Source organism: Varanus komodoensis, unplaced genomic scaffold (assembly GCF_004798865.1).
Source record: "Varanus komodoensis strain SLA01 unplaced genomic scaffold, ASM479886v1 scaffold12, whole genome shotgun sequence".
In the NCBI taxonomy this organism is placed as follows: domain Eukaryota; kingdom Metazoa; phylum Chordata; class Lepidosauria; order Squamata; family Varanidae; genus Varanus; species Varanus komodoensis.
The window spans coordinates 8,922,778-8,948,684 of NW_025335349.1; the positions used below are offsets into that span (position 1 = coordinate 8,922,778).

Here is a 25,907-nt window from a genome sequence, read left to right on the forward strand (position 1 = left end):
CATGTAGAAAGTCAAGAAGTATTTGCAGAGTGACAGCACAGTTTTGTCTAGCGAATTTTAAAAGCACTGCCAATCTGGATGTGGGTGCCAGTATTGGGTTTGGTGGCTTATTTTCTGATATACGAACTGACAAGGTTGCAAAGAACCACTGCAAAGGCACCCAGGGTATAGGAGCTTTCTGAGTGTTTCAGAAAAGCATTCATACACAGGGGTAGATGTTGCTTGGATGTGAGGCAGCAGTGTGCTAGCTAGTATTGGGCATTTTTTCTTCCAGCTGTGAATTTGTCTTTTGGGCATACTGAGTTTTAGATACATGGGACTTAAACATCTTCATATATGGAGGAAAGCCCCTGCTTGTATCTTGTGGGATCTTCCATGCCTTCCTTAGTGCAATTTTTTAAACTTTATTTTGAGTAAAGCCAGATTATGGAAGAGCCCTTAACGTGTATGTAATGGAATGTCTTAAGAATAATGTTGAACCTGTCGTCTAGACTAAGGATGCGGGACTTTGGGGTCCCAGGGTTCCTCAGCAGGTCAGACCCTTTGCCTCGAACATCCCTTTCCCTCCCCATTTTAAAGGTTGAAATGCCTCCCAAGGCATAGTTATGGCAGCAAGAACTTCAAGCCACAGTAACGTCTTGGCAAACTTTGTATATGGGGCTGGGATCAGGCACAAAAATGAAATTAATAAATAAAATTCTTGTGTTCTAGGCTCTGTCCCTCTTGACTTTGTCCCTAGCTTCTCTTTGGAATGCAGTTGCTGAGAGCTTCTTTGAAACAGAATTTGGCCTTTAGTTTTGAAAGAGTTTCTGCACCCCTAATCCTAGCTATGGATTAAACAGAAATAGATGAGAAGCTGTTGGCGCTGTATTGAGATGAAAGGGAATAATTCTGAGTCTTCAGGGGATTTTTTTTAACGAAGCTTCATAGATGTAGTTCAGGGATTGTGAATATGCATTTGCACATGCAGAATGTGCCAGTTTAAAGCATATATAAGCCATTTAAGTTTATTTGAGGCATGTTTAAGAATGATTTTGGCTTTATCCACCTCCCTAATGGATTGAATAATGAGATAATGGGTTTAAATGGAGCAAGTAACAAAACAGAGCTGATGCAGTGACTGGCAGGAGTTGATCTAATTATGTTTTGAAGAAAGGTTTTAGAACCTTTCTCTTTCTCTTGGGGAATACATAAAAATAGCAATTAATTTTGCTGTCCTCATAGGGAAGGCAGTAGAATAATTAAAAGTAATTATACATTATGCTTACAGTATTTTTAAAGTAATGTTTTTTCCATGTTGTGCTACGTTTATTAAAAATGCAAATACATATTTTGAATAAACTAGTCCTTGATCAAATTTGAGAATAAATGCTTCTGGCCCATTAATACAAATCTCAGATTAGAAATGATGGCAGGTCTTCTAGGAACCAAACCCACTGATCTGAGTTGCACACATGAAATGAAACTTCCTGAGCTCTCCATGCATCCCAGGGAATCAAGGTCTCACTTCGGACTGGATGGAAGATACTCTTCCTGCTTCAGTTTTTAGTTCTGTATGCTTGCCAAATTATGGAAGGAGGGAAGGAAGGTGGTTTGGTTTCATGTCACAGTGACCTTTGGGAATAGTAGTAGATTCTCAGAAATGGAAGCAATTTGAATCTCTTACTGAGTGGCCTTCTGCAGTCAGGTTCCCTTCACATTTTGAGCTATCATACATGGCAGCCCATGGCCAATGAACATGCTGATTGGGGATGATAGGAGTTGAGGCCAAACACTTCTGACAGGTACAATGTTATAAAAGGTTGCTATAGAGTGTTTCCAGAGCCCAACAAAATGCACATTGTTTTGTAGGTGTGCAAGGAGTGAGCAGGGGCAAGTTCATCGTGACATCAATTATGGCTAGCTATCCGGATCAACCAAAATGTGAGGAATTTGATGTTGACATGAATTCCGTCTGTTTCCCAAATTCCTTATATATTGGGGTCTATCTATAGTCATCTTGTACTATATGGAGAGGGCGATATGTATCTATGTATAATTGAATTGGATTGAGATAAACACTATGGCTGTCGACTGTAGCCCAGTCAAAGTTCTTTGTTTTGTTCTATTGCCTTCGTAGTCTGCTTTTTTCCTCATGTGAGGAATCCATTGTGGTTTATGTAGACCTTTATCACTCCATTTTATTCTCACAACAGACCTGTGAGGCAAGTTAGAGAGTGACTAGCCCAAAGTCACCCAGTGAGCTTCATAGTCGAAATGGTTGCACATGACAACTTAAAACTCCTTTCAACATCCTTCCTAGGCATGGGCATTCCTTGTCATGCTTCTCTCTCAATCCTCCATGGGCAGTGGAAAGGAGTACTCCTTGCATTTCCTAAGATATTTGGATTTCAAGAGCCTTTAATTTTCTAATACGTGGTATTTTCACTCTTCACTTGCAGTGCTGCAAAAGCATTTGAGATGCAAGGCAGGAGAGGCTGGAGGAGGGAAGCATCCAGCTCTGGACTAAGAAAACATGGTTAGTTCAGTGGTCTTCCAGACAAGTCTGGGATAAGGCAACAAACCATGAATTAGCGTTATGTTCAAACTGGGCCTAAGTCTAAGCACACACAAAGTAAGATCGGACAGTCACCTTCATCACTTAGAAATGAAGGTGATGCAACCTCTTTCCTGTAAGCTGTTCTCTGAAGGCCACATGATTGCGCTTGCCAGGAAAGCAGCATGGTAAACTTTCTGATGTCTTTATGCCTCTAATTATTTTGCTAATACTAATTCAGCTCAAGAAACTTGATTGGTGCATATGTTTACAATGCTGCATATATGTCAGTGAATTGCATAAGCAGTGTTATGGAAAGCTTCCATATTCCCTTCTGTGATCCGTCACAGTCAGCCTTTTGAAGCCAGCAGTTTCCTGTGCACAGAACTGATCCTTAAATCGTCCTGCATAGAACAGAATTATCCCAGCCTGGCTCTCCTTGTTGGCTTAGGATGATAGAAACTGTAGTAACATATCTGAAGGGAGCACCAAGGTGAGAGAGGCTGGCACAGAAAGATCCAGCTAGTAGATCTTTTCCCTTCTGTGCTGAATCTTCATGGAAACAGGCTGTCTGCAAAGTGTGGGCATGTGGAGAGAATTCTAAATATACAAAAGCTGCCTTTAATGCTGCAATTCAGTTCATTAACAATCTCTTATCCACTTTAAAACAGCTATAGGCCCTGTAGTGTGGTGTTTCTCATTTTGATGGAGAAGGAGGTGGGAAGATTATAACACTTGGGTGCCAGAGACCTTACTGAGCTCTAGTTGAAGGTTTGAAGGGGTCCTGGACAAGGTGCTTGTTGTCTGTCCTGGTTGCATCTATACCCATTTCTGACTTATTGGCTGCAGTTGGGAGCATTAGCTCATGAACTAATCTGGGCCCTGTTTAGGACCCTTAAATATGTGGAACATCTACCCATTGAGACTTTTAATCTAGTTTACTTTAAAATAAAGTGGTACCTTATGTGCAACTCCCCCCCCACAAAAAAAACTAAACTAAAGGCTATACACAGTAGATTAAAGATATTCGTATGTTAGAACTTCTCACTTGTGCTGTTCAGATTCTTCAACCTATTCTGCTTAGAAGGTCCTAGTTCAACATAAGCCAGCCCACCTTTTTCTCTTGTCAGCAGTGACTACACAGGATATTGAGGTCGTTTGCATTTTTTTCCATAGGGACCAGCATCCTTGGTGCAAGCTTCTCCTTACCAAAACATTTTGTAAAAAAAGGATTCCCTCCTCTGGCTGCCATTGGAATGGGTTGGACACAGGCAAACTTGCCTTCAGAGGGACACAACATGTATGTCAAATCCTGCCTCTTAATACACCCAGGGGAGTTGGACATGTTCCTTAAGAATATGGTGAAACCATCACCTGGACTTCATTTGCATGGCAGCACCACCTACCACAGGCACCCACCCATGGTGAGCTGTTGTGTCATCCAAACCTGGCATGAGATCTGCAGGGTGGCTGGCTTTTTATGAGCAAGCCTCCTTGAGAAACTATGGCTTGTTTTAGAGTTGTGTTGTCCACAATAGGTCAATATTCTATTGTGTGTTAAAAGGGTGGAGGGGGGAGCAAAAAGTTTGTGCTGCTCAGATTTGCAAACTTGCCATTGATTGCCCTTCTACTGATGCTAAAATGTCATTTGGAAAGACTGTCACTTGATATTTTTTTTTGGGGGGGAGCACTTCAGAAGTACACAGGTAGGGTTATAATTTTTCATTATTTCTTGGCCATCTTTCACAAGTGCACACTTGCAGCTCTCCACTATAAGTATTGACATGGCATTGTTGCCTGTGGGCTAATTTGTGTTCAGTTGTGAGGGTCTAGTGCATGGTACCCCAGCATACCTAACAGGAACAGGAAGTGCCTAACAGGAACAATCTAAGTGGAAGTGACTTGTAGATTTCCCGGGGATAATCCTTTCTTGTATCTATTCAGTATTTTCGCAAGTAACAATGGATGAGAAGTAGTAGTAAATTTGCTGGTGGTGAGATTGTGAGACTTGAAGGATGGCACCAAACTGGGAGGTATTTTCCAGCTGGAGGAGGTGTTGGCAAGCTTATGAAAGCTGAACTAGAGTAATAGGGATCTGTTTATTTTTAGCAGAATCTAGCATTTGCAGATTAATGACCGCTTTTGCTTGGGGGACCTGCTAAGTATGGGGGGGGGGGAACCAGCTGGGTTCTTGCTGAGCCTGGGGATGGCTGGTAGCCACTAATACACTATGGTGGGAGGGTGGGGGAGATGTGCATTGGATAAAGTACAGCATTGGTTTTAAAGTTTTATCACAGATGTTTGAATGGTAAAGGTAGCAATTTAAGAGGCTGTATGTGCCAAGGTTTGCATGGAAAAGCCTCCACTTGACATTACTGTTTCATTAATTACTATTATGCTAGAAACATAAAAACATTACTGTTTCTAGCCTCAACAAAGGATATGACAAAATGTGTATTTCCAGGGGCAATATTCAGGCATGATTTCACTGTTGGGGAGATTTGTAGCTTCATTTCACTCAATGAAAGAATGTAGTCAAGTGTGGGAAGATTAATAGAACTATAACTCATTCCTTTGTTCTGGTTAACTTAAAATGTAAAGGAGTAGTTTGCAAAGATGACTGGAAGAAATGCTTTTAATGGATATTTTTGGAAGAAGAAGTTGCAGTGAATATATGTCAAACGGTCACTTTTGTTTCTCTCTGGGGAAAAAAGTGGGATATACTATTAAAATAAATTACAATCAATATTTATCTAATATGCCAGATCTTTACTGCACATATGAACATGATGTTGGTTTTCAAAGAATTTAAAGTTCATAAGTGTACTTCTCGTGCTGGTGCTTATCTCAAAGAAGAAATGTGAAGGAAATCTCTCTGAAAAGTCCTTGATATTTTCCCTGCTCTTCAAAGAGCATTTAGTAAGCCAGCCAATGGCAGGACTCAGCTGTAAAATAAGTTGAACTTTTTCTGCACTATTTCAATAAATGATTTTAAAACTGCAGACTTTGGACAGCAGAAATTCATTTGCCACTTGCAACGGTGTTGCTTATCTGGGGCAACTTATTTCAAAATGAAGCAAAATACTTTTCAAAGTTATAAAGGAATGGATAGTGTAGTAATGGGCAACACTGAATTGTATTAAATGTGGCTCAAAAAATGAACTGAAATGTAAATGAGAATAGGAGAAAAATATTCTATGTATAGATGAGCTACAGTAGTGTCTGATTTTGTCAAATCTAGCTAAAGGCAGATAGGGTGCAGTGGAGAAGCCCATAGAAGTAAATCATTGGATAGGATTTTGAGGGCTGCTTTTCCTCCCAAACGCAATTCTCTGGTGCCAAATGTATTGCTGTCTAATTTTTTTGACCTCTGGACATAGTAAAATCAATGTTTTCACATAAGAAGCAAGTTACCTTCCAGCAGAATAGCAAAAGAATCCTGTTTTGCTTAAATGGTGACTTGTTTTTCCTCTTATACTAAAAAGAAATGAGGTTAAAGCAAATGAAAAGGTATACTTACATAACATGCAATTACCTGTGGAATTCATTGCCAAAGGAGGATGCTATGATACACTCCTGTAATTAACAGGAAGGTCAAAGGAGCTTGACTAGTTGACACATGTTCCAGAAAGGCTGTTTAGAGCTAATGGCTCTTCAGTGCTAAGTAGCTGATCAGAGGGACATGTGAGTTCCTCTTGAATGAGTCATATACTTGTGGCTAGGTATAAAAGGCATCCATACAATGGCATCAGATGAACTGTGGAGAGGAGGACCAGTTCTGGTGCAGTATAGTTGGCTTGGCTTTGTCTGATTTTGAGGAAGAGGGTGAATGGCAAAGGTAGGCAGATGCTCAGGGAGCTTCGAGGTTACCCAGTGAAGATCTAATAAACAAATGTAAACACAATCAAATAGTGGAGGTGCTCGGGTGGAGTATGAGAACAAGCCCACCTTGGAGAAGGAGGGAGACATTTTCGAGCCGTCAGAGAGGCAATATAATTTTTTGCTCCAGTCAGGAAATGACAGGCAAAGAAAGCGGACCGGTTAAGAAGGCTCCAGCGTTCCTGCTATCCAGTCCTCAAGCGTCAAGAGCCACACTGCTGTGGAGTCAGAAGCATTTTGGAAAGGGAGAGAAGGCAAGGAAGTTCCAGTTGGATTCAACTTCTTACATGGGCAGCTGCTTCTTGCATATTGGGAGAAAGCTATCTTAATTACAGTTCTCTAACATGTTAAGTATGAATAAAAGAGAGATGCTTCTCAAGTTTCATCTGAGTCTGCTAGAGAGGAAGAGACACCTGCTCTGGACATGAACTGCAGTCAGGTGTGTTCACATTAACACTGATTGCCCGATGTTTAGGCCTATAGAAACTGGATGATTCCACTTCCTCTTAACTTGGCTATTAGTGCCTAATGTTAAGGAGCTACCATCTGTCCTAGATTGTGTAAAGCTGGTCTGAGAAGAACAAACAAAAATATCCTTATTTCAGATTAAAATAAACTAAAGAAACCAATGCAGACAGCCTGGTTGCAGTCTAGTAGTTGATGACTCAGATGTTGATCACAAATGTGGTGACAAAGAAATAGTCTGTCCCTTGAGGAAACAAATGAATTCAAGATCTAAAGATCCCATGTGGGAACTGAAATTTAAGCAATAGCCACATCCTTGGCCAACTGACCTGTTCCTGTAGACTCAGTTGAAAGATTATACAAGTTAAATGTCTGGGAGTTGTTCAGTGTAACCCACTTAAGCATCTGGCAACGTGCCTCCCTAGTACAAGGTTCCTTTGGTTTTGGTGGTGGTTTGAGATGAATGCTGTTCTCAAATGTTCAGAATAAATGAGAGGACTGTGAAAGTGGTGATTTCTTAAGACCCAGTATGTTTTTCAGTATTTCAGAGAGCTATGATTATACATACAGCTGTATGCCTGAATATTATAGCAAATCGTAGGAGCCGCTTGAATACGAGGTGCCCTCTTGACTTTGGCAGCGACCCTCTACCTACTGTAACTCCTGCATGTCTAGAGTCACGATAGCAACTGGAGCCCAAAGTAAAAACGGCTTCAAAATATTGGTAAGAAAAGATGACTTCTATCAGTTCATTTACATTTCTAAATAAAGAAATAAATGTGGCCACCAGCCAAGTCTAACTGAATACAGATGTTGTTAAAAAGGATTTGCTTTATGTTGCTTGAGCACACATGACCAGGCTAATCGGGTGTTTGAACTTCTTGGAATGCAGCCGAAGGCTTCCAAGTTAACATAAATTAAACTTGCTTTGCATTATGAATGTACAAACGTTTACTTCTGAACAATGTGCTCGTGTTTGAACTCCTTAGTTTGTGTGAATGTTGGTTTCAATAGCCCAAACTGACTATGCTTATGTGACATCACAGTTCATGCCTTTTACGGACTGAAAGCTTATATTCCAGGCTAAGAGCAAGGATTTGATATATTCCTTTCTCACTTGTTTGAGAGAGGACAGGGGCCAATGCTAGTGCATAGTTCAGTAAAATTCAGTGTTTCAGACTTAGGAATATGCCACACAGAATGGGATGGTGGAATTCTGGAATAAGCCAGTTCAGCCTCTTTGTGCATGCTTGTGGTGGGTGGTTTTTTCTAAATACACTCCTATGTTGAAGCAGCAGCAGCTCCTGGTATTTTGACAGCTAGCAAGGAAAGCTTGCTAGCTGATCTATGAGTTTATTCTATGCTTTGTTGTTGTGCTTTTACCGTGAGAGATGCATTACTTCACAACACGCTCAACCTGTGTGCCGGGTTCTCCCACTGCAGTTTGTCCCATTGGTGGCTTAGTTCAAATGCTCTGAAAGGCCCGTCATGAGCCTTGGACTGATGTGTTGCCTTTCCTTCCTTGTGCTCTCCTGCTGAGCGACATCAAAGCTTCTGCTTTCACTTAAGGTTGAAACTTGATGGAAATGCTGTTGTTTGTTCTAACTTTAAGAAATGTATTAAATAAACAAATTAGAAATATTTAACCAGGGGATCAAGCTAGTTTAACCCCACTAGTGGAAAAACAAAAAGGCAGCTCCCCCACTATGGTACTTAGTGGGAAACTGTGGTCAATCAAAAGCACAAGCTTTGATTTGTGTTGTATACAAGGAAGAAGAGTAATAAAGCATATCAGCCTTTCCTTGACGTATCTGAATTGTACCTGTTCAGTGCCTAGAATGACCTTTGAATTCTAAGTTTATTCTTTTAGTATGAAACAAATGATAGTTTGGTGACGTTTACAAGGATGTTTTGCTTTTAAGCCCTGGAGAAAAACCCCCATATGATTTTCTCAGGACTTTTGTACTCACTATCCCTTGGTGACGTTGTTGGCTTCCAGAGCTTTTCCCATGTTTTAGCCTTTAATTGTTATTTTTAGAGCAAGGAGAATCTGGTATTCTATTCTAAATTGTGACAAACTTGGAACAAAGGCAATATGATAGGACAAGAATCCACTGTGCTTCAGCTCTATTACAGCACCACCTTGTGGTTGGTTAATAGGATTTTTAGAAAGGTGGAGAAATACAGGCCCCTAGAACATGCCCGTTTAAAGAATGTTTTTTTTTTCCCACTGCAATGGAAATTGAAGAATCCCTCAGGAGAAGCTTCAGGGACAGTCCACTCATGGGGAGGACTTGTGTGATTTCCTTACGAATTATTCATATACTTGCATCTAGGTATAAAATGGATCCATACAATGGCACCTTAGATGACCTGTAGAAAAGGGGACCAGTTCTGGCACAGTGTAGTCAGCTGCATAGCAAGCTATCATAAAAATATAAGAACCAGCCTGCCGGATCAGACCAAGGGTCCACCTAGTCCAGCATTCTGTTCATGTAAACAGGACATGAATGCAACACATGCTTTCCCGTCCATGTGCCCCAGAAACTGGTATGCATAGACATTCCACCTTTGATTCTGGGGGTGCCATGTATTCACCCGTTCTTGGAGCCACTGATAGCCTTCTCCTCTGTGAAACCAAAGTAGTGGCTCTAGCTGCATCTTGTGAAATTGAGTTCTGCAGTTCAATTTTATGCTGCGTGAAGAAGTACTTTATCTTGCCCGAATCTGCCACCAATCAGCTTCATGGGATGACCCTGCATTCTAGTTTCCTGTGCCCACCTGTGGCATGTTCTTCTAACCTGCCCAAGGTATGTGGCCAGCCACTTTAGTTCCCTGGTCATGTGCAGATCAAGGTCATGCTTTCAGTACCTGTCCTTCCTCAGTTCTCCCTGTATGCTTGTTCAGAACTCCCGTTGCAATCCCCTATGCATGTATGAATAAATGTATAGACTGGACTTCCGATCCAGAATACTTTTTCTTTTTACCTATGCAGGAGATTGGATTCTTGCCTTATGTTAGATTAGTGGCCTTGAAACAGATGATTTCACTTGCATTCCTGTTGAATGGTTTTGTGATTGATGGTTGGAAAAGCAATACCTAATATCAAGTGTAGTTCATTAGTTCTTATTTCATTAACTGTGGCCTTCCCTCCATTCTTCTTACCAAGAAGGTGTAAATAATTAATATACAAAATAATTGCTGTTTTAAAACTCAGACACTCTCTTCTGCTTCCCATGCCTGACTCTGATAAGTGATAAACATCAGAATGCTTATTTCACCTCTGCACCAGCTCAACGATTTAAGGAGCAAAAAAGAACTTGATAAATTACTGCTTGTAATTAAAAGGACATTGTGGAGTCTGGCTTCATTTTCCATAAGGAACATGCTCCATTACATCAATTAGACTAGGTTATCAAATGTGATAAGCTGAATTACCAGAGTTCAAACTAGTATATGTAATTGACCAGCTCACCTAATGGGGTCTTCAGATTTGGGAGCACAGTTGATCTTCATTGTATTTTTTGGACTTATGTCTTTGCTTCAAAGACAGTATCAGGGTGTTTTGCCTGGCGCTAGAAAAACAGTATGAGACGCAAGCAAGATTATTTGGGGAGAGTGTTCCAAAGCTTGGGATGGTGCCACCAAGGAAGCCACCCCATGAGCCATCTGCCACATCTCAGACTGAAAGATTGATGCTTGGAATGGCAGCCTTTTCAGAAGGTTGGGAGAGCTGATTTTTACACTTGCTTGTAATCGAGCAAGACTAAGTCACCATATTACTGATTCAGTTACAATAATCAGCCAGTGGTTTCATGAATGCAGCTGAGGGTCTTACACAGACGTGCCCAGTTTGACATGGCTGTGTTGGCCATCTTGTTCCCCTCCCATCTTCAAGGTTAGTTCAAAGCATCTTGTTTCCAGGACCAACTTAATCTTAACTTTGCAGCATGGGAGCTGTGAGCAACCCCTCTCACTCTTTGTAATGTGATTTGACATCAGTAATTGTAAGACTGGAGTTTGAGCAGGAGAGGAATAATGGAACCAGAAGGGCTGCCAAGAGTCCCTTCAAGATCCACAACACAGGTGCCATATGAATCTTTTACTCATTTCTCCTCTGAAGCACATGGTATGGGAGTTGGGAGCATCTTTCTGCACAAGAGCATCACACTAAATTCTGGATTAGCATTATGTGCAGTTGTGGCTGTTTTTTGTTTTTTTGTTTTTATAAAATCAATACCACTGAGCTTTTTGTCTTGTGAATGAGAAAAAGCCATATTGGGTACATCTGGATATAATCACCAGAAGAATCAGCTGTCTGCTAGGATGTGCAAGATCCAAAAATAATTTCATGTGCAGTGTAGTTAATGTATGTTAAATTGAGACTGTATCACTGATTGTGCTCCTTCACATGGACGTGCGCACAGTGTCAGTTGGCTAGTGCAAAAATGGCAATTGGCCATTCAGTGCATGGGTCCTCCTAAGCTATGTGCAAAAGCCACATTCCGTGGTTTGTGCAGATGTGTCATGCCTTTCTGGAAATACGTACAGTTGTTGGCATGCTTGCACTCTCACCAGTGCATTTTTGGAACCAAATGTGTGAGGTTTTCCAGATGTGGAAATTCATTACTTTGTGGCAAGCTCCTCACATAGGTTATGCATATGCAGAGCAGCTGTGTATGGATTAGAATTGTATTTGGCCGCTTCCCATATTGCAGCTGTTCCCACGAAACCTCAGTCGAAATGGCTTTTGAACTCAATGAAGGCATTGGAAAAGCAATTCAATGGAAAGTACTGATGGTATTTACTAGTTCTCTCTTGGCATACTGTGCCTTTTAAAGCATGAAATTTTACTTTGTAATAAAAGTGCATAATATATAGGGAACAGCAAGGAAGAATGGATACAGCAATAAATTTGCTAAGGGAATAAGAGAAACTCCCTGATTACAATCCTTAATATAGTCTTCCCCAACAGGGTGCTCTCCAGATGCTCAACTACAATTCCCAGCATCTCCATTCCGACGTAGTGGCTAGAGAATGCTGGGTGTTGTGGTCTAGTACATCTGGAGAGCACATAGTGGGAAATGAGCCGAAGTCAGGCCAAGGGACCATCTAACACCCATGCAAGGGTTCCCATATTGGCAGTTCCCTGTCCTCACTCCGACTGAAGCCTAGGAAGAGCCATTTTGCAATACCTTTTAGCTTCTCTTGCTCTCTGAAGAGGTTTTGTGGCCAACTGGAGATGCAAGGGGAAGAGATCCATTGCCTGAGCTTGCTTTCTCCTCAGACATGAGACTTTACCTGTAGGCTTTCAGACTGTATCAAAAATCTCTAGTGCCAAACCCAACGTTCCTTTTTATTTAATGGAACAGGTCCTAAAACAAAACTGCTTAAAAATGTCCCCCAGTGTGTGATGAGTGGGGAAGCAGGGCCCCCTCTTCATGCTCTCTGTGCATCGCACACACAGACATGCTCTGTGCCTGTGTGGAGCCTGTTACTGCAAGATTTACATCCATCTACACCTCCAGAGAATCCAGGGATACCCATCCCTGGGCAACCAGCTTTTGGTGGCTCCCTCTAGTACTGAGCTGTTGGACTTCATTTCATATACTGGGTCTCTGCCTGAAAACCAAAAAAAGTGTTGTCTTTGCTTCCCAGTCTGTTGTCTTTGCTTGTAACTGAAATAAGCAAGAAGTGAAGTATAAAAATATGTTGGAAGTAATATGCTGTTAAATGGAAGACAGATTATTCCTTGTAGTATGAAAAATCAATTATTATTTTCCAGAAAATATGGATTACTTATACTGATTTCCTGCCCTGTGTTGAATTTTCCACCAAGAAGACTGAAAGTTCCACAGATTACAAGGGCCTTCAGTCCCTTTTTGGACCCGGCAAGCCATAGTGCATACTCAGGCCCCGAGAAATGCTGTGGAGTCTGTTAATAATTCTTAACTTCATTGTAACTCATTGTTTTGCATGTTTTGAGCCTTGGCAGACTAAAATGAGTGCATGATAGTTCCATCTTATGAATACGTATTACATTCCTCTGTCAAATCCTGCCAGGTACTGGCTTGGCTGGAAGAGAGACTCTTGTAGTTCGTGCTTTCAATCAGTGAATGGCCTCCTAGCAAGTGTGTCAGCAGGTGGTGATTTATGGAGAGCCAGGGTGGCACAGTAGGTAGACGGTTAGCCTTGGACTTGAGGGAACCAGGTTCCGGGCCCCACGTGGCCATGAAGCACTCTGGGTGACTTTGGGCTAGTCATGGACTCCAGCCTAACCTATCTCACAAGCCGGTTGTGAGGATAAAATAGAGAAGCCGCTGATGTTCGCTTCCTTGGGTTCCTTGCAGGGTTATAAAGATCTTGTAAATGCACCACCTTTGAACACACATTGCCAAATAATGCTGCTATGCCAGTCACCGCTTCATGCCATCGTGTGGCTTTGCAAGTCATCCGGTTTGGCTTGTTTTGGGCACCCCAATATCTTTCCATTCTTGGTAATAAATAATGAGCAATTATACAAACATATGCCATCTGTTACACTTGATTGTTGTGATGAAAAGTTGTTGCCTGGTAAAGAGGTAGTGTCTGTGTTCTTTTGTAGCATGACATATCTTCCCTCCCAATATTTGAAATAGATATTCAAGCTAAACTTGAATGAAGAAATGCACAACAGTCTTACCTACAGGTTTTCTTCTCTCCCTAGGAAATAGTTCCTCAAAATGGAAGACGGGAAGCCTGTGTGGGCTCCACATCCAACAGATGGGTTTCAGATGGGAGTGATTGTTGACATTGGACCAGACAGCTTAACTATTGAACCTGTTACTCAAAAAGGCAAGGTAAGTGTCTACGAAATGTGACTTCTAAGAACTCGCTTTACTGGAAGGAAAAATGTACGCGCTATGTGTGACAGTGCTTCTTGTCAAAGCTTTTATTGTGTGGTTGCCCTGCCTCTTTCATGGAATTTCATGGAATATCCATACAGTGACAATGCCCACTTGTAACCCTCCCATGTTTCCCCTTGCTGCTTCCATCTTTTTTCTTACTGGAAACAATGTATGAAAGGAGGAAGGGCAGGATTGCTGCACTGTAGTGCTAGAAGTCCCTGCATCTCAAAACATCCCATTGGTTGAGGAGTCCAGAACATTATATGGAGCTTTTGACTTGATCCCTATGGTTGGAACTTTCATTAAGTCTTCCCGAACTCCAAATGGGCCTTATTTACTTGGGTAGGCACGCACAATGTGCTCTGAACTGTGGCTGTGGTCCAGGAAGGCACTTCAGCCTAAGCAAAGTGTTGTGAATATTCATTGCCACACTTAACTTGAGTCAGTAGATGGCATGACACATTGCAGACTGCTTCTGAAACTCCAGTTGGTTGCAAATGTGGTTTTCCGTGCTTTCCTGTGGGCTGCTGTTGGAAGGAAACAACCTCTCAGGACCAAACAGTACTTTCTTGTGACCTTTCAAACCAAAATTTAGTGCCACAGTATATATAACAGCTGCTATTTTTCCTTTTTCATTTATCCCTTGGATGTGGGGAACTGGATTTGTTTCAGGCAATTCCCAGTTTCTCAGGAACAACACTAGCTCTGTTCAGGTGTTCTGTACTCAAGTGAGGCAAACAAATGTGGACTGCTGCTTACTCCTCAAGCTCTTTCATCATCTTGTGCTCACAGTGGGTGATGATCTAAAGATCTATATCCAGTGAAGCTTCCCAAGTGAACCAGAACGTGAGTTTTCCAGGATAGCACTCTTGTAGCACTAATATTTTCAAAATACACTACCATGAGGTCACAAATTCACAGGGAATCCAACCCATTGCCGACTAACTTCAAATTACATGTAATGAAGTCACTGCGGTGACTTTTTAAAGAAACTTGAGAAGTATCTCTATGCTATGAACAACAGTGGACATAATCCAGCATATTGAAGCAACATTAATGCTTCATAGTGTGTTGGATTGTGAACAATGTGTGTAAAGAGGCTCATTTGGAAATGTTTTAGCAGTATTTATATGCGTCTAATTATCTTTCAGATGCAGTATGGCCACAGGAAACCAAAAGGATGATGCATTTTACATGGTTGTCATTTATGTTCATATTATAACATTCAGTGTTGGAAAATGAAGATGGATCTATTAAACAGGATTTCAAGTCTGTCACAGTACATTGAATGTGAATCATAAGGGCTATTGTGCTGTGAAATTGTTATTTGTCTGGCATATTGCTCCTGCAAAAATACCCAGAAAATCTCTCATTTTTATACCCATTTATGCTGAGTGTGCTTCTGGGAGCAGGAGAGGTTTAGTTTTGAGAAGAACTGAGGCCAGATCAGACTATAAATTTGTGGTTGCTGCTGCCACAATGCCTAGGACAACTGTCTTCATATCATGATGCCACAGCTTTGTTTTCCACTCTGCATCATTTGTGCTGGCCAGTGTGGTGGGAGCAAAATGCCATTTTCAGCAGACATTGTGTGTGTGTAGTTTGGCCAACAGCTAGTTGGAAGCAGTAAACCATTGCAGTCTTATGCTTGGCAACAGGTTTGGCAAATCTTGTTCAAGTTTTGGAATGCTACTTTTTAGCTTTGTGGGTTTTAGCTTTTTTAGCTGCATCCCATAACAAAAGGGAAGAGGAATTCCTCTCTTCCTGCCTCAAACCCTCTGTTATTTTTTCCTTATCTTCATGCATTTTGGAATGTGTGTGGAAGAGCCTAAAGTAAAAGCATTGTTCTGAACTAATGCAAAGATTTCTTTACCTATAGGAACAGAGGAAATTACTAGTTCGTAGGTCAAGAGGTTTAGTTGCAGGCTTCCCTATTTTGGGGGAGCATGGTATATAAGGAAGAAGTCTGGTCTGGTGAAGTTACAGGATTTTTTCCCCCAGGAATAGTGTAAAACCAGGTCTAATGATGCTTCCCTTTCCCTTCTGCGAGGAAGAGAGAACTCAGAGTGTGGTAAACGCATTTAGCTTCTTTCTGGGTAAATTTAGGCTTCCAGGAGATGGTATGGCGAGACAGCATTTGACAAATTGTTGATGGCATACAGAAAACTAAGGATGCAATAGAGAAGAGGGTCTTGGTATGCTGGGACTGTCTTAACTGTGCAGTAATTTAACATTGCTTTATCTCGGCATTCTCAGAGGTAGTTTCCTTTTGTACTGATATGTTTTTATAAAACCTACACCCATCTTGGAAGAGTGCTGACAGACTTTTCCAACACAGTATAAATGTATATTTGGCTTACAGTATACATTTGTATATTTGGTATATTTCTACTCAGCTGGTGAGCAGAAATAGCAACAGCCAGAAACAAAATATTATGAACTCTTTTATTGTTCAAAACATCTGCAGTCAAATATTGGTTGAATCCTCTAACTCAGGTATAAGCAACCTGGTGCCATCCACATGATTTGGACTATAATTCCCACAGTCCTGGACCCCACTGCCCAAGATGGCTATGGCACATGGGAGTTGTATTCCAAAGCACTGGAGAAGCCCCAAGTTACTTACCCCTGTCCAAATCTGGGTGGATGAATAACTGTAATTACAGTTCAGCGTTTAACATCTAATAAATTGGATTAAAAAAAACCTTTTAAGATAGGTGAAATTTAGTATTTTATTTCTCAGTATATGTAAGTAAACAAGCTAATCCTATGTATACAGACCCATAAGATGAATTAATCTCCCTCACACATTGAATCACCTCCCAAGGATAGGCACTCATTTTTTCATCCCATAAAAATGGCTCCGGCCAAGCTAATTCCGAGCTGTGAATTCTGGAAAGTTCTAGGTGTGCAGTTTCTGTTTCTGACACTAAGTGAAGACAGACTGGATAGGATTTTTGTATTTATGTGGTGGTGGAAGCTGGCTAACTAAGGCAGAAGAGTTAATTTAGACAGAAGACGCATTTAGCAAGGTGGATAAAACTGTCCTGGGAATGTATGAAAAAGTTTGATGATAAACTTGATGCAAATCAGTAATTTAAATTGAACTTTTCCCCTTCCTGATTGAAATAATCAGTTGGCAGACTCTAACTGGGTGCTTATGCCTCTGCCTACTTCTTCATGCCCTTTCAATGCCTGTCGGCATTCACCATTAGTGGAACAAAGATTTAATTCTTTTGGGACAGCCAAAAATGAGCGAAAACACTTATCTCTGTTATGGGACAGGTTGGTGGAGTTTGTATAAGGGAAGCTATCTATCAGCAAGTCATTTCTGTAAGGTAACAGATGTTTTTGCTCTCTGCCTGCCTGAAAAAAACATTCAGACTCAATGAGTTGTTGTTCTGTGGCACTACATCATCTTCCACTTAGGGGCCAACCTATGAACATGAATGTCCTCCAGCATGTCCCCTCCTTGACAGCCCTGCTCAGTTCTGGCAAACTCAGGGCTCTGGCTTCCTTTATGGAATGGATCCATCTTATATTCCTCTTCTGCATTCAACTTTCCCTAGCCTGCTGCTTATCCAGAGAATTGTCCCTTCTCATGGTGTGCCTGAAGTACAACAGTGTCAGTTTTGTCATACTTGTTTCCAGGGAAGGTCTTGCTTGATCTCACTTGTTTGGCTTTCTGCCAGCCCAGGGTATTTGCAAAACACCTCCGGTACTGTCTTAAAACATGTCATTTTTCTTCCCCTTCACTTCTTCATTGTCCAGATTTCATGCCTAGACATAGTGATTTGGAATAGAATAGTGTGGTTGATCTCTTCTAGTTCCTTCATTGCTATCATACCAAGTCTGTCATCTTCCAATTTCTTGGCTACCACCTCCCTTTGAATTGATGACTTGGCCATTGTAAGTAGCTTTCACTTCACTTTCTGATATTGTAGGTTGTCTTTGAATCATAGGATTCCTCTTTGAAGGAGTTATCATACTTTTCCATGAAGTTGTTCTGTATATTGCTTCCATTCTTTACTTTATCCTGGTCAGATAGTATGTTCTTCTGTTGGTCTTTCATAGGTCTTTACATATCTTTGTATAGGGAGGAGAGGGACATGCCGTTGTTTGCATTTCCTTTATAGGTCAATTGTATAGAAAAAGAAATGGTTGCCCCTACCTTAATGATCTTCAGGAAGCCACAAATTTGAATTTATACCAGATGAGCAGGTCTGTCACAGATAGGACATTTTGGAGAACTTCCATTCATAGGGTGGCCATTAGTTGGAGATGCCTTGATGGCAAAGAGCAACAACACCTTGCCCTGTGACTGTAAGGATTCATTCAAATGCAATTCTTTGAATGCAAGAAGGCGATGTCCTGGGGGAGGCAGTCTACTGTCCTTCAGAGAGAATCTTTCCCCGTGCTACTTGAACATTGGTCATACCAGCAGGGACTGATGGGAGATACAGTACAAAGTAACATTAGCAATAATATGATTACCTTTTATGTTAAATCCAAGTGCCCTTTTCGTTCATGAAAACTAAGTGGTAACAGATTAGCTCTTTAAAATGGACTGGCATAAGGTTTTTCCTTAAAAGGAAGCTGCAGTTCTGTGATAAGACTTGGGCAAAGGGCTGTCCCTGAGGTGCCCTGAACTTGGACAGACTGAAAAGTAGAGTTGGGCTTATGTCCTCTCCATTGTAATGCCACTGAAGTGCAGCTACTTCGCATTGCGTGTCCTAAGACTGGATATTACATTGAACCTCTGCCTCACAACAACAAGGAGAGAAGAGGCATCATGGATGTGACTTTAGAGGAAAGTTGGATATATATAGATGGACCTAACAGATGAAAAAACCCAAGAGTTTCCAGAGTAGATTTGTCTGTATATCATTTTTGTAATGGATAACATGGTGTCCTCTGATATAAACCCATTTGGTCAGTTTTATTTTTAAAAGCAAAGCAGCTGTATTTCACTGAGTTGGGCATATGGCATGTAGACGTATTCCAAGTTCAACCTAAAATCAATAGTCATCTAATCTAGGGTTGGTGTGGGAAAGTAGACCAAAGGATCTGGATTGGCTGTCCAGATAATTATTTGGCCTCCTCCCAGTCTGCTTTTTTTCTGGATAAAACAGATCCTCATTAAGGTTTTTAATCTCAGACATATGGTGGTGCTATCAAAATGCTTGCATTGTGCTGCTCTCACTTTCCAGAATGTGGCGTCATTTTGGTGATTTCACCATGTTTGCAGGGAACTGCATGCACAGAAACTACTTACTGTCTTCTCCCTGAGAAGCTGAATGCTCGGTACTTGCAGTGATTCCATAGGAAGAATGGGAAATACAGAGCTTTGGATCCAGGGTCATAGTTTGGCGTTTCTCTCTGGTTGTCCTTCCCATGCATTCCTGGATTCTGTGGTCTGCATTCTTATTGTGCCCTTAACTATTGGAGATTGACAAAAGTAGCAAAATTGTGTGCTGACCCTTTGTATAGCTATTTGAACTAGTCAGAATATAAATGGTGTAAAAATCAGGAACAAAGGCAATTGTGAAATAACATTTGGCTTAATTTATTTGGTCATATGTAGCATAAACCTACTGAAAGCAATGAAACTTAAGTTACTAATGAAGAATGTACAGCAAGCCTATTGAAATCAATGGATGACACCCAGCATTGGGTTACCAGACTTGTACTTATATAGTGAGACTTTAACATCTTTGCCTCTCCTCTGTCTCCTGCACCCTCCCTGATGCGTTGCTTATGGTCACCAACTGTCTAGAGCATCTTTTGCATGCATGTGGCAGATGGTAGCTCAAACTGACCCAATGGACTCTTCTCAGAAGCTGAAGCACAAGATCCAAATGATAGGGGAAGTTTGGGGATGCAAAATTAACTAATTGTACCAGCATTTATTTGGATGAATAAGATACACCTAATAGACAAATGTTAGACTGCCATTGTCAGTCAATGTCAGTTGAACATTTGGATATATTCTCCTAATATTGATCACATAATCTATCTTTACTGTAATTCACTTTTTAAAAATAAAATTTGAAAGATTTTATAGTATGGAAAGACCTAGGTATCTCTTGGATAGGAAGAATTACTTCAGTTAAAATGGGCGTACTTCCAAAATAGCCCCTTGCTTTTTCAAACCCTGATGGTTGAAATATCAGAACAACTAAATAGAGTGTGAAGAATTGTTCAACACCTTGCTTCTAATAGGGTGATAAAACAGATGAGAGTCTAGCTTAGCAATCCCCAGTTGATTACCTTTTTATTATACAAAATAGTTGCATGTTATTTGAGTGAATTGATTTGGATGAGTAATACCCTTTAATAAGCTATTCCAAATGCTCAGTGTTTATATTGTCTGGGTTCTCATCAGCAGGCTGTTAATAAACCAGAATGGCTTGTTCACTATGCTGTGTGTTTGCCAGTCACATGCTAGGTGTTTTGCATAATTAGCCTTGGTAGTACTTGTTGCTGTGGCTTCCAAACCATGCAGAATTTGTGGGCTGCTGTATGTGTGTAGATGACTTGTTACCCATGGTGACAAACCATCCTGGCCAGGTTTGCTTGACACAAGCAATGTGATGGAGAGTGATCATGCAAATCCCTTGGCATATGACTGGCAAGTTGCTTCAGTATGTGGACTGCTTGCCACTCACGTGAGCTGGGCTATTGTGGACAAAAATCTGTGAGAGAAAGTAGCAAAACATTGGAAATCCAAGAGTCAGATCTGTTTTGAAAATCTAGCATAAGAACAAACTGAGTCCAAAGGATCCCCATGAGAATCTTTTTATACACTGCTATTAGAAGTTAATTTTGACTTTAAAGATTCTTAAATCTTTAAATGCCAAACTGAAATCAGGCCAACACTCAGTCTGAAGTGGTAAGATAATTGCACAATGAGCACAGATTTTAAATTTCACCTTTCATCAATGGGCTGGATTCACATTTAGCCATATGCAGTGGTGGGGGTGAGGAACCCTCTCCTTCCCATGTCATCCCTTGAAGTGGCTCTGTTACTCCAGACTGCCCCTCTGTAAATCAGTACTACAAATGATAAAGTGTCAGATACAACTATTGGGATAATTCAGTGCTTGGACACATAGCTAAATGAATCACGAAATACAGAATTCAGGAGAAGGCCCCTGTGGTGGTTGGAGTACTGGACTGAGGACAGCCATGATATGTACTGGGTGACTTTGGGCCAGGCACTTGCTCTCAGCCCAACGTACTTCACAGGGCGCTTGTTGTGAGGATTCACATGCTGCCTTCGGTTCCTCACAAGAGGAAAAAAGGCAGGATGTAATTGCAATGTAACAACAACAATGGAAGAGACCTCCCTCAAGACTGAGAGGATGCAAAGGATTTCCATAAAGTGATTGTAAGATGAGGAATCAATTTCTTCTGGATGTAAGTATTTGCACCACCCCCAAGATTAGCTAAGCATAAGCCAAAGCATTAATAGGAACGTTGGCATAATTAGTTTGGGTATGTACATTATATACACATACATACTTTGAGCATTTTGTCCAAGGATCTCCAAAAACAGGTGTATGAATGACAGGTGGAAAACACTGGTTTAAAGTGCCCCCCTCCAACCTTGGGGCATATATGGTACCCATACCAAACTCTCAACATTAGTCTTCTGATAGTACACACCTTCCTGCAGCAATTGAGGAAGGGAACTCCAAAAGCGGCCACTGCTTTGGGGTCTTGCCACTCTTTCCCCCCACTGGGGGTGGATCATGGTCAGGAGCAGGTGAACAAGCTGGTCGCAATGCAGAAAAGAAGGAACCACAGCGGACTCGTGCTAGTGGGCTGTGTTGTGGCCTGCCCAGGCCCTTGTTTGACAGTGTCTCTTGATCCACTCTGACAGAACAGGTGAAGCTGAACACTGTTCGCTAGCCAGCAGCCCCAGTGCCTCCCTCACAGCTTCACGATGCCCTTTTGCTACGGGCGCCAGGACTCAGTTTCTCACACAGTGGCCATCACTGTGGTGGAGGTCGCTGGCCCCAGTGCCAAGGAGTGAGGTCAGAACCACGGACAGCTCCTTAAGTTCCAACTAAACTCCAGAGTGGATACACATCCCCATTGGCATTGGGACACTTGGGATATTGTTTGCTTTTGATAAAGATTGCAAAAGCAGCTGCTGCAAACACCTGCCCAGTTAGAGACTCATGTGATTATTTGGGTGACAATTTTGGGAACAGGTAACATATGTCCATTCTAATGACTTGGACTATATTTGAATTTAGCTTCTTTTGAATTGATTGGCCTGACTTCTGAGAGTGGAGCCATTCCTAATGATTATGATGATGCTAAATACAGTTGTAGTAAGATTTGATACATTTGTAGTAATGAGTGAATGTTTTTGTTAGTGATTTTGTTCCATTATATATGTTCTCCTTTTTGTTGCCTTTATTCTGAATAAACATTAATAGAGTAACATTTTCTGATTAAATATGGACATAGTAGTATAATTGCAGAGGAGTTCTAATTATTTTTCTTTCTTGGACTTCTTGAAAATGGTGTCCAGCATGCAAGAAACATGTATGTGGGTGCATTAATCCTGTAAGGAAAACTGACCAAGTAACCCTGTATGACGACCTCTTCAATTAAAAGAAAAAAAAGATTTTCCCTGTTAAACTTCTAGTACATGTCTTCAACATGTAGATAAACCCTTCATTCTTTCTTTTCCGTAACAGACCTTTCTTGCAGCAATCAACCAAGTATTTCCTGCAGAGGAAGACAGCAAGAAGGATGTGGAGGATAACTGTAAGTGAAATACTTTAAATCTGTTGGTAAAAACCCACAATTATTTTGTTTATCAAATCTCTGATTCTTCCAAAGTAGACAAAATAAGCTGTTGATAGAATGCTCTTCATTCCAGAACTTACCAGTGTGCACTGAGTTAATGAACTGCGTTATATTGGGTGGTTAAAAGGACTAATTAGCCACTTCCTGTTGCTTCCCTGAGGTGACCTGAAACTTGGCTACTACTAGTACTGCATCCATTCAGAAAGTCACATGCGTCTTTGTGCAGTATGTTTCAAATGGAACCTTGCATTTGCTTTGTCCCTAAAGGGACCAGTGTGGATGTTCAGCTTCTCTTGTAAGCATCCTGGATTAATTTCAGTTGCATGAGCAGGTTTCTTTTTGCACTCTTCCTGCTGCAGCCCACCAAAGCTTTGTTGGCCCAGCCAGGGATTCTGTTCCTGAGGCGAATGGCTAGTGTTGGATAGCCCTATCGTGGTGGCATGCATAGGACTGATATGTGCAGGGAGGGTCCTTGTTTAGGTATCTGAGGATTACGCTGTGAATCCAGATTGGTAATTTCACCCATGTGGTATTGCAGTAGCAATCTTAATTTAGGTTTGAGAATGTAGAAAAAACTTGGGTACTAAAACTGGGAAGAATATACATGGCATTTATGCTGGATCCTTTGCAAGAAGAAGAAAGGTAAGAGATAAATATAATGCAATAATGCAAACCACTGCTCTGCTTCCATTGTAGGTTCACTGATGTATTTAAATGAAGCCACACTTTTACACAACATAAAAGTTCGATACAGTAAGGACAGAATTTATGTAAGTACTGTGCTACCTCATATACTATAGGGGTTTGTCACAACACTGTAGATGGATTCTCCCTCTCTCTCCTCTCTCTGTGTGTGAATAAGTATTCTTCCTCCCCATTTGCTGATCAGTGTGTTAGGAAGTAGGGTGAGCTGGAGGGCTAGGCTTGGCGTGGGGCATTCTGTTGGGCTGGACATAGGTCCTCAAGCACACTCTCTGAGTGTAATATCACCAGTTGCATATGTGTGTAATGCATAACGCATGCTGATGCTTGCAGGCAAACTGCTTTGGCAATAAGGGGTGGCATGAGCAAAAACCGATTATTCTTTATTTATTTTTAAGACAAAGCAAGCACAAGCCACCTCTGATACCTGCTAGCTCAAATGACTGCCTTAATCTTTTATGTAGCTATCAGATGGCCTGATTGCATGTAATGAATTCTGACCAAATTACATAGAGTCCTTGCCATCTGCTCTGGCAAATGACAGCTGTGCTATAGAAGGAAGAAACTTTTACAAGGAGGTTTTTTTTAAAAAACCCATATACAATTAGGCTAAAACCTTTCTCTCCCCTCCACACCATACTCCCCATTCCTGAACTGTGTTGCACATGCTTGTCTGTACTGGCCATGGTATGGGCTTTGCTTTTGAAGCTGCTTAGAGTATGTTTGCATAATTTTGGAAATTGATTTAAATTGCAGATTTCATGCTGTTAACAAATTCAGCTCTAAAAATGCACAAGGTTGCTAAATATTTTTTTGAAACTGAACCACTACGCCACACTGGCTCTATTTCAGAGTGCGGGACTCAAGCAATCTGGGTTTCTAGTTCCTGCTCAGCCATAGAGCCGGCTGAGTGTCTTTGAGCCAGTCACTGACTCTCATCTCAACTTACCTCACAGGTGCCTTTCTGAGGAAAAGATGTGAAAGGAAGAGAATTGTGTAAGCTGCTCTGAGTTAATTGGAAAGAAAAAAAAGTGACAGAAAACTAGAATAAATAAATAAATATGCTGTAATTTAAAATAACAAATAAAATATAGTGGTTAAAATAATACTGTATACAATTTTGGGCCAGTCACGGACTCTCAGCCCAACCTACCCCACAGAGGTGTTACAGGGATAAGATTAAGAGCAGGAGAAGCGTTATGTAAGCTGCTTCGAGTCTGTTGTAAGAAAAAAGGCTGAATAGAAATCAGATAAATAGCAAACGGAAGGCCTGTGTTCAAAAGTTCTGACTTCAAGGAGACATGTAATTCTTGCATTTTTGGAGCCTGAGCTTGCAATGCACTCTCAAATCTGTTGCCTTGTAGGTCTTTAGAACTAGTCAGTAGGAATTTCAAATCAATGTGATATTGTAAATTTGTTACTGGTTTTCTTCCTTTGCAGACATATGTAGCCAACATCCTGATAGCTGTGAACCCTTACTTTGATATACCTAAACTCTACTCATCAGCAACAATTAAAAATTACCAAGGAAAATCTCTTGGAACGCTGGCACCCCATGTCTATGCAATTGGTAAGGGGCATACCAGTTGACCTTTGCTGCTATCACAGATTAATTTTGATTTGCCTGTCTCTCAGTAGTGGGTGTGTAATTTTACACAAGGTGCTGCCTCTCCTGCTTTAATGAGAGAAGAATAAGTGATAATTTTCTAAAACTAATGGATGACTAAGTGTCATAAACAAGTGTCAATGATATAAGATTAGAAAATTTGTTAAGGACTAATAAGTTTGAAGCTCAAATGACACAAGATGGAAGAAATACTGGGCTTACATTCCCCTTTAAGGATCGGGCCACAGATGGGTGCCTACATAGAACTTCCATTCATGGGCCAGCTGTGTCTACTTGCAGAGAGAAATGAACTTGGCACAGTAATCCATGCCTTAGCAACTGGCAATCAGATTAGATCACTGCAGTATGTGCTCTGGAATTTCTGTTGTAAAGTGACTAGAATATTCTACAGGTTGTAAATGAGGCACCCACTGAGGTAACAAGGACTTGCTGTTTTGAACATATGACCTTAGTGCTTGGAAGTTTTCCTGGTTTCCCATTTGTTTCTGAGCACAATAAATGCCATTAAAGGTCTAGGTGAGGGGATTTCCAAAACAGCTTTCTATCATGTCAGTCTGCTCTTTCACCAAGATTGTCATCTTGAGGTCCTTCTCCTTGGACCTCATATTTGGAGGTCAGGCTGGTGATTATGATGTATGGTGCATCTTTTAATGGCAATGGCTAAATCGTTCCCATCCTGTTCTCATTTGGACCTCAGCTCCTATCAGTCCTGCCAGCCTAGCTGTTGGGCATGGATTCTGGGAGCTGTAGTCCAAAGCATCTGGAGGTCACCATGTTGGGAAAGTTGGCCTAGGTTGTAGAAAAGCCTTTTTAGAGACATTGCCTTAGCATCCATTTTCACTGGCAGTTAACTTGAGAAGTTCATCAGCTTCTGTATTTGCTTCAGGTTTGCTCTCTGTTTGGAGCTAATTAGTTTCATGTGTTTGGGTTCTTTTTAATTTGAATGGTGTGTTATATATTGGCTGTCTTGTAGATGAGCCTTCTC

At 41.1% G+C, this 25,907-nt stretch overlaps 1 protein-coding gene across 5 annotated transcripts in view; it reads left to right on the plus strand.

The window, feature by feature from the left end:
• The window catches only part of MYO6 (myosin VI), a 124,106-nt gene that overhangs the window by 21,030 nt on the left and 77,169 nt on the right, over positions 1-25,907 (plus strand). For all 5 annotated transcript variants that reach the window (XM_044421628.1, XM_044421629.1, XM_044421630.1 and 2 more), the window contains exons 2-5: positions 13,587-13,719; positions 22,482-22,551; positions 23,290-23,363; positions 24,736-24,865. In XM_044421628.1, coding sequence (XP_044277563.1) covers positions 13,603-13,719; positions 22,482-22,551; positions 23,290-23,363; positions 24,736-24,865 — 391 coding nt within the window. In that variant the 5' untranslated portion in view covers positions 13,587-13,602. The remainder of the gene's footprint in view (positions 1-13,586; positions 13,720-22,481; positions 22,552-23,289; positions 23,364-24,735; positions 24,866-25,907) is intronic.